Genomic DNA, 9337 nt, shown 5'->3' on the forward strand with positions numbered 1-9337 from the left:
ATGACAAAACCATTTTAGGAAGACGCTTTGATCAAACAGTGTGGAGCTCCAGGGTTTGTGTTTTGAGCTGTTTCCTGTTCAAAGCGTGCTAACGATACATGACTGCATGTGTGATCCCGGTTGATCATGTGAAATTTATATTTTCAAGTAAAACCCTTCCAAATGTGAAAATTACCTTATTATGCAATCCCAGTGCTACAAATACACAAATCAGGCTTCAGCTGATTGACCACTGGGATTAGGTGTCTTCTGCTGCCCCTTGGTGTTGAACATTAAAAATTACATCAAAAGGTAGCAAGGCATGAGCTGGGATTACCTGTCAAAGCTATTTACATACACTATGTAACTGATACCGTTATACAGTAATAGCTACAAATACAGAAGCTTTCTGCAATATAATGGTGTGGATTTACTCAAGATCTCTGACTTAGACTAGTTTATGAAATACAATAACTGCAACTGCTGGTAGACACGAAAAGTCCTAATTAAAATTCAACTTTATTAGTTTATCACTAGTGGCAGTGCTAAAGGCAGTGCTGGTATGAGGTAACAAAAACACAACGTGTGCTGATTTGAAACTGCAAAAAACACAAAGGCATTAACAGACTTGATCAAGATAACATGTCTGTTTAACACAAAGCAAATAACAATGATCTGCTGAACTTGCAATTGTTACTTTTCAGAATGCTTTACAGGCAGTAAACAGAATGACCAACAAGACAAGCAACCACATGAAGTCCATCAGCTCCCCTTCAGTTAGACGTGAAAACCAGAGCACCCCGACAACCTTCATACAAAGATTATATAACTTCTTATGAAGCAGGACTCAATCACATGTGCTCCATGAAGACAAAAAAAAAAAAAACAGTCAATACTGATTAATGGAATAAATGTATCGACTTTCACTAGTGATTATTTATTCAATAAAAGCCTACACACTTATACAAAAAATGATTGGCCTGTATTGTAGGCTACCTGAGTGCTAAATGAATAGCTTACTTCTTCTGAGCAACTGTAAAAGGAAACCAACAGATGTGAGATTTACAATGATATGAAACAATTTTTTTGTGACTGAGAAACTGGAACCAGCCATGAACCCGATATTGATAAATGAATTAAACAAGTTACCATATTACCCTCGAACACATACTGAGATGCATTACGGGAATGTTGCAGCATTGTGTAGAGTATCACCAGTCGACTTCAGAACTGTCTGTTTCTGTTCCTGATGTGGCTTGAGCTGGTTAAAGTTGTCCTTGGTCTTGCCACACCATAAAGAGAGCATGTGCTGCACTTGTATATAGACCTGTACAGATGTTAGATACAGTACAAATTTCACAATGAGTGGAATTCAAAAGTGTTATGTGTGTTGTTTGTTCTTGGTGCATGTAAAACACACCTCCACTTCCTGCTTCCTTTTCTAAAACACTCCAGGTATCAGCCGGTAAGGCACAGCATCGGTGTAGCGTTTCCAGTCCTTGCCATACTTGCTGCTGCACCGGTGCTCATCACGAACACATCGGTGGACCAGCAGGATGGTCATGTAAACAATGTAGAAGTATGGCAGTATGTGGCCAAAGCCACAGGCAGCACAGTAGGCCAGAGAACCCATCAGGTCACCGGTGTAGTTGAAGTGACGAGACACGCCCCAGAAGCCCGAGGTCAGGAGCTTGCTGCGGTGGACGCCTCCATCAGCTGAGCGGTATGAGCACTCAATGTATGTCGGCTTGCGCCCCCATATGGAGCAGGAGCCGTCTGTGCGCCTGAACAGGTCCTTCTGGTGGTTGGTGGAGCGGAAGATGTAATATCCGATGAGGCCGAGCAACAGCACAGCCACGGCGTGGTAGTTAGAGAGCTGGACAGGGTGGTACACCAGGTACAAACCCTAGAGAGCAAAACACACAGTTTACTTTTTTATTGCTGAACAAATGGACCATAAAGTATCTCAAAGTCCAGCCTAGTGTTGCTGTACTTGTAAAGGAGCACAAGAACACATACACAGACACTGTCACAAATTAATTTTACAGTAATTGCAGTTGATTCAGATGCTTAAATTTAACAGCTAAATTAGGAAGACACGGGGGATTACAGAAATGATTCTGTGCACAACAAAACTGAGAGTTTTGATGCAGGCGATTGAGCATCAATAACAAGAAGCACTAAATGTTTTCCTCTGTGAGCACAGGTCGTGTTTGACCACATATTTGTTACAGGTATATATCAGCCTTTCTGTTTTCGTTACCTGCAATGTGTAAAGGTACGGTAGCCACACACAGTCTCCCCAGCCCAGATACCAGCCAAAGTGGTCATGGCAGATGTCGATGGTCTTCAGGTACCACGCCTCATTCCAGAAGAAATCCAACACATAAATGGCCTAGAGAAAAAACAACACATATTCAGTGACTATCTCGGGGGAAAAAAGCTTCTAAACAGTTAAACAATGAGGAAAACGTACAGTTATATTGAACAAAAACCTCATTCAGTCATTCATGGTTGTGGTAAAAGGTAAATCTTAATAAGGCGGTGATGAATTCTTGCTGCTAGGCTACACCTCCAGGTGACAACTACTGTAGCCAAATGAATGAGACATTTGCAAGACAAATGTGACATGTGTAATAGGTTTTTCATATTTATATTTATACCTCAGATTCTCAAGAGATATTGTTTTAAATCCATTCTTGTTCCTTCTTACCTGCAATACATTGACCAGAATCATGGAGTTGGTGACATGTCCATACAGTTCTTGCTGCTTGGCCATGTAGGACAGATTGATGAGAGTCCAGGCTACGATGCCTGGGCGGCCATTGAAGAAAAGCTTGAAGTCAAACCACTTGCCAATGCGTGGGTTAAACTCGATGCCCATCATGTAGTTGTAAAAGATATTCCCTGTGAATTTGCTGTAGAATCACAAGAAAAGGTGGAAGAAGAGTTGATCAAGTTATCTGCAGCTATACACTCCCCTCCAAAAGTATTGGATTTTTGCTGTCGACTGAAAACATTTGAGTTTGACTTCAAAAGATAGTATAGATAGATAGTATAGATATTATAAGCACTAAACTTGTGAAACATGCTCCTATCACTTGTGTAATCCTGCCCTGTGTTTAGCAATACTCACCAGTCTTCAGCGTTGGTGGGGAAAAGGTAGGCTTTAATAAAAGCAAAAGTGGACACAGTGTAACCCAGTATGTTGCAGCACCACATCAGAGGGATCCAGTTGTCGAAGATGATGGTTGGAGAAAACCAATGGAAATAGTGGGCGTTGGCAAACCACAAGGCGTGAGTGATCAGCCAACACTGTAGTCCGTTGATCTCATACTTGTTAATCAGGCCTAGTGAATGGATTGTAGAAGAGAGTATACTATGTCAAGAATGTCGTGAAAGAAGAATGAAATGTTTTGTTGCAGTGTTTGATTGTCCTCTCCAGAAGCATTGAATCACATCAGTATAATACTTTACTGATAAGCACTGGACTGTGTGTGTTAATTACCAGCAGGAGTTCGTGCTCCATCCTGCACTCCACCAACATAGCCAGGAAGAAACTTGTGGGTAACATCAGGAATACAAATATACAGGAACACCTAGGTGACAAACAGAACTTGTTTCAACTTTCTCATATTTGCCACAAATCCTTCCCATTTGATTGAAATCAGGAAACGAGCGCTTGTCTCTCTATTCACTTACCTGGAAGGACACCCAGGCAGTGTATATCTTAGCAGCTGTCCAGGTAAGGAAGGATGTCCGGGCCCAGATGGAGAGCAGCGTGGCCTCTCCTCGGTACAACTCCAACAGAGGCTGGGTGATGGAGCACTCGTACTGGTCACAGGCCATCACAAAGTAGAAGACAATGAAGGGGGCAAAGCACAGCAGGCTAATCACACCAATCAGGGAGAGCCAGTCCACCTCCCTGAGAAAGGATCATATTAACAGACAGATACGGAATGAGTTAACAGTGTAACGTGGTAGCAGAGTCAAGCTATGACTTTGTTTGTCACTATAAGTAAATTACTTTCAGAAAATAATAATCCTGCACTTGTGTAGATAGTCAATATGACTATTCCACAACTACAACATAAAACATAATTCTTTGCCTTTGCTGTTACTGTAAGTAAGTTATGCTGCCTTTTTCTACAGTATATTTGCCGTCAGTTTTAACGCCACAAATTACATGTGCTCTTCCTGCTATGACAAACTAAAATGTCCTATGTCAAAAAAGGTCTACTGTATTGGAGGAGTACTGCGCAGGAATTACCACAAAATCTTGCTAGTCTGCATTTTTCCTCGCGCCGTCAAAAAAAACAAAACAACTTATTACTTAACCATGCTATTTGTGTGGCTTTAGCAATACTGATCTGTCAGTCTGACATTTATTTATGGCTTTGGTGATCTTCCGACTAACATTTGTGATTTTAAGACACATCTCAACAGCTAATTGGATGGACTCCCTTCTCTAAACTCGATTCCCATCCCTCTCAGGTTGAAATGTATCCAGCTGAGCTATCTTAGCTGCCATCTAGTGCCAACAACAGCTCCTAATCAGTTTTGGTTTACTTTCATTTTTCGTGCCCTCTCATGTTTCTGTCTCTGTCATTTTGTAACTCAATATAAGGGCTTGTTTATGCATGGAGAAGATAAATATGTTTTGTCTGGCAGTCCAAAAAGACCATTTAAGTCTGCAGAGAAGTTGACATTGCAGTAAACATGTGGTGGTATATTCAAAGTGACCTACAGCAACCTGTGAAATAGCATCAACTCAAAGCAATATATCCTGGCACAGATTCAGCTAATGTCAAGGTGCATGAATGACTGACGATTATCGAAAGAGGTTAACGATACAGCTGTGCGATCATCTGCAAGTGCTGATCAACTCACCATGCTCTCCCCCACTGTGATGTCTGTTCAATGCGTTCTGAAGTTTTCCCCTTCCCCCTCTGCTGGGCACGTCTCCTGGTGGCCTCCATGGCACAAATGCACCTCTGGTAAGAGATCAAGTTATCAGGTTAAGATCAGTTGTGCAGCAGCATCTTACATTGTTTCCCACAGATTCAGCATATCATTTTTTTAACAAACATGTCTAAAGTGAAACTGTCATCAGGTCAAATCATGCAGATTATTTCCGCAAGTCAAACATTGACAGTATAAACAGATACTGTGGGAATGAAAGTGCGTGTCTGTACAGATGTGTGATAACAAACAGGGCCTTGAGTGGAGGTCACTTTGATAAAGGCAGCCTGGCTCTGGATGCATGTAGCACACGATCCAAGGGCAAAGGTGAGGTCAGGTCAAGTCATACGGTAATTTATTACTTTCACATGTGACAGTAGTGTAACGTGTTGGATAAGAGACGAGCTCAAAGAGGGAGGGCTGATGTTGCATAAGGCTGACAAAAAAAAAAAAAGAAAAAAGAAAAAGAAAACTAGCCCTGCTTGTGTTTTTAGTGTGTTCGGTGACTCCGAGTTAGTAAGAGTTGTCTCTTCCAGTTTGCACGGACTGGTTAACTTCACTACTCACCGCCTCACGGTACGTTACGTTACGTTACGTTACGTTACGTTACGCTAACGAGCGGAACATCCTTTGTATCTCCACCGATAACTTACCTCCTATGCAGCACAACGCGATTCAGAGCATTTCATTGACGTGAAGCACATTATACCGGGTTGTGACACCGTTACTGACGCATTATTCCACCGTGGCTCACTCACCTGTAGCGGAGTGGTGGATCGGTGCCGGGCTGCTCGTCTCTTCCCTCCTCGCTGACCAGCTGCTGCTGGCAACCGCTGAACGCTACGTAGTGCACGGAGCCCCGCCCATAACGCCATTACGCGTTAAAGATCAACCAATGGCATCCGGCCAAAGGCGGGGCCTGGTATGACAATCTGGCTTCTGATTGGTTAATACTACCTGGAGCCACTACCACCTGACAGAGGAGCCAGTGGTTTAAAGGTTTAGTCAGAGGAAGCGATGAGCTGATGGAGGGCACCACCAGCTGGGTTTATCCTCTGGTGTCCAGCGTCCACAGGTCATTAGACCATGATACCAAAGTGCAGACGGATCATTTTGCTAAAATCACTTTTTCAAGGTGTATCTTCCTATTACATTTCATGGAGAATAATAAATAGCATATAAAATGCAGAGAAATGCATTGCACTTACCAGAAATCAACCATATTCATAGGTGTCTGTTGTTTATAGGAAACAAATATTGTTGATCAATCTATCAATTATCTGGAGCCACTCCCAGTCGTCACACACCCTGGACACTAGGCTCCATAAAGATAGAGATTACCGCTGACACTCACATTCACGCCCATATGTTGTTTATGCAGTTGTTTCTGGTTTTGTGTAGTATTTGGTAGTTGTAGTGTCAGTGAATAAAAAAACAACTCTATATATTATTTTAGAAATGTGGAGGGGAAATGTCAGGACAAACCCAGCTAGTTCTCAACAAGTACAGCTGTGATCCTGAAAAGTACCTTTAACCTCTACAGTGTTTAAAGAGCTTTCTCCTCACATTCTCACCTGATCTGTAAAATAATAATTGATAAATGTTTTGTGGGGTAAGAAGGTTTTTGGATCCATAGTTAAATCTGGAAGGCCTGTGACATACAGTACAGTGCAATGGTGGACCATCCAGGTGCACATACTCAATGTAACCACTAGAGAGTAGTACTCAGCTGTTACATAAACCTTAGTGGGCAAAAGTCACTCAGTGCAATGCAAGACTATACCACTAATGCCTGCTCTCATAATAGGAGGTACACACACTTTGCTCTTCATGTATCTTCACACCAATCTCTGAATTCTTTATTCTACTGTGAGGATATATCCAGGGAGTTGGTTCTGTCATGATGCTATGGATATATACTGACTGCTGGACAAAGGGAGTGACCTGAGAGCTGCATCTACTTCATGAACCACCCAGTATGTGGATGCACCAGCAGGAAAGGGACTTGAATGTGTTGAAATGTGAGCAGTTGATTAGGGGAATTTTCTTTCACCTACGGACTCTAATATTGTACATAGGGAAAAATTCCTATTGCATTTCTTGTGGATTTTTATGCCAACTTAGACAATCAAGCATTGTATTGTTTCCTTCATGAAGTGTAATCAACACCAAACATGAACTCTGAAAGTAAGAAACATAGTTGTCCATTGACTGGACTGAACTCAAGCTACTCATTCAGGCGTATTCAAAAGATTTATATACAGTATTTATATACATAATGCATAGTTAAAAATGAAATTAAAGACAACAGAGCTCTACATCTGCTTTTTCCCAGAAGGAGAACTCTTCTCCAGTCTTCTATAGCATCGCCCCGCCTCATCTTTCTCCTTTCCTCTTTTTTTTTTTTTTTGAGGAGGGTTCAAACATTCTGCCATTTCTATGCATTGATCTTGTTCCTCTTCCCCACTGTGATTCCCCTTTTTTTTGCATTCTGCTAGTTTTCTCTGTTTGCGTCTCTACCAGCCTTATTGTGCTTCTCCCTTTTCATTCTTCTCTTCTATACTCTTTGATCAGATGCCTTGTTTCTATGCCATATCCAGACAGTGTGATGTATCTGGGCCAAGCAGCAGACAACACTGTTTCACAGTGTGTCTGGGACAAAGGAGATATTTTGTGCTGATCACACCTTATGTTACCTTGTGAAATGTGAAAGATGATGCAAAAATATACCCATCTGATCATCGGGAAATTTGTTCAAATGAGTTTTGGGGATCTTTTTGACATTTTGTCATTTGAGTAGATGGTTCAAATTGCATTTTTCCTCCTTATGAATCACAGCAGTACTGTCATAGTTCATAGTTCAAAATACATAATCACCAAAGCAAACAAACAGAATTTTAGAGGATGAATTTGGGTCACTAAGATCAGCATATAGTAATAATAAATAGCCTGGCATTTTATGGAATAAGGAACTGGGAGTCAAACTACTGATCCTTGTGTTTGCTTAACCAACTGTTCACATTGACACACACCTATGACATAAAGTACAGGCACAAATTCTCAGCTGGACTAAGGTCTGGACTGTTTAATTTGGCTACTTTAAAACATTAACATTGTTTTAAAACCAATTAGGTTTAATTTAGCATCGGGTCATAATCTTGCTGAGCAACAAATCTTCAAAATTTTGTTGCATTCATTTTACCCTCTACCTTCACAAGCCTTTAGGACCTGCTGCAGAGAAGCATCCCCATAGTATGATGCTGCCACCACCAGGCTTCACATGGGCATGGTGTGTTGGGGATGATGTTTGATTTATGCCAAACATAGCATCTATTCTGAAGGTCAAAAAGCTCATCAGTCCATTGAACCAGTTGTCTTCAAAGTCTCCCACACACTTTCTGTCACAGAAGTGAAAAACTAATTTAAATGGGTCATTATTGATGATATAAATTACAACTGGTGCTTTTTTGTTTTTTTTTAGTTTTATTGGGTGCTGTGCCATTAGGCTATAGGTGAAACCAAATGTTGAAGACAAATTAAATTTGCACAGGATAGTAGAGTATGTAAAAGTGCAAAAATTCTGCATCATACCTTTTGGCAGATATGTATGTACAATGATAGTAAAATATGAAAATTATGATTTTCCTCTGGCAGGAGTCTTTTGGAGCTTTGTGTGCAAGTGTTGTAAGTTGGATTTTAAGCAGATTAATGGTTAATGATGATCAGAATTGATAATTTTCTAATTGAATAATATTAAAGCAACCTAAATGTGTCCATATCTGCTCCTCTTTAACTTGTTCTGACTATGAAATTGCTCCAAATGTACACAGCTTTTTAACAAACTGAATATGTAAATAGAAAAACATATGGTATTATTAATGGTATTATTACCTATAGTGCAGGGATGTCTGGGTTGTTTGTGTGTGGATATTATTGCAATAAATGTGGAAAAAGCTGGCAGTGGTGGAGTGTGTGTCGAGCACATGTGTGGGTGGGGGGAAGAGGGTGGTTTAGGTTGCTTGACAAATCTTACCCTAATCAGCTCCCCTGGGATGGTGCACGAGTGTCTGTATGCAAAACAGCGTGTCTATGCAAGAATTCGGATTTATGAATATTGTGCATACATGTGCTCTCAGTTGTGCATAGTTGGTGTGTGAATGTGTGTATTTTTCTCTTTGTTGATGTTAAAGTGTCTTAGAAATGCAAGGGCCCATGGTGTATCAGCGACACGATGCAATATGCCTCTTAAATAATTTACTATAAATGAAAGTGAAAAATTAATGAGAGTAGATCCTCTTTTTTCTTTGTCTTGCTCCTTTCCTGCTCCCCTGCCCTGATGGAAATGTCTCCTTATTCTACTTATTTAGCCTGACCATCCATCAGCTTTGTCATCCAC

At 40.9% G+C, this 9337-nt stretch overlaps 1 protein-coding gene across 2 annotated transcripts; it reads right to left on the reverse strand.

Moving 5' to 3' along the window:
• Positions 1-479: 479 nt before the first annotated feature.
• dhcr7 (7-dehydrocholesterol reductase) lies at positions 480-5796 on the reverse strand. Of its 2 annotated transcripts, none has more exons than XM_026379064.1 (9): positions 5700-5796; positions 4870-4973; positions 3682-3904; positions 3488-3578; positions 3116-3329; positions 2693-2897; positions 2243-2374; positions 1400-1885; positions 480-1306 (listed from the first exon to the last, which is right to left on the reverse strand). In XM_026379064.1, exons 2-8 carry the CDS (start codon positions 4956-4958, stop codon positions 1421-1423), a joined length of 1419 nt encoding a protein of 472 aa, XP_026234849.1. In that variant the 5' UTR covers positions 4959-4973; positions 5700-5796; the 3' UTR covers positions 480-1306; positions 1400-1420. The 2 variants fall into 2 exon arrangements, with proteins under 2 accessions (XP_026234849.1, XP_026234850.1); XM_026379065.1 differs by lacking the exon at positions 5700-5796 and adding an exon at positions 5595-5688.
• Between the last annotated feature and the right edge of the window lie 3541 nt (positions 5797-9337).

This window comes from Anabas testudineus, chromosome 3 (genome assembly GCF_900324465.2).
Source record: "Anabas testudineus chromosome 3, fAnaTes1.2, whole genome shotgun sequence".
Lineage (NCBI taxonomy): Eukaryota > Metazoa > Chordata > Actinopteri > Anabantiformes > Anabantidae > Anabas > Anabas testudineus.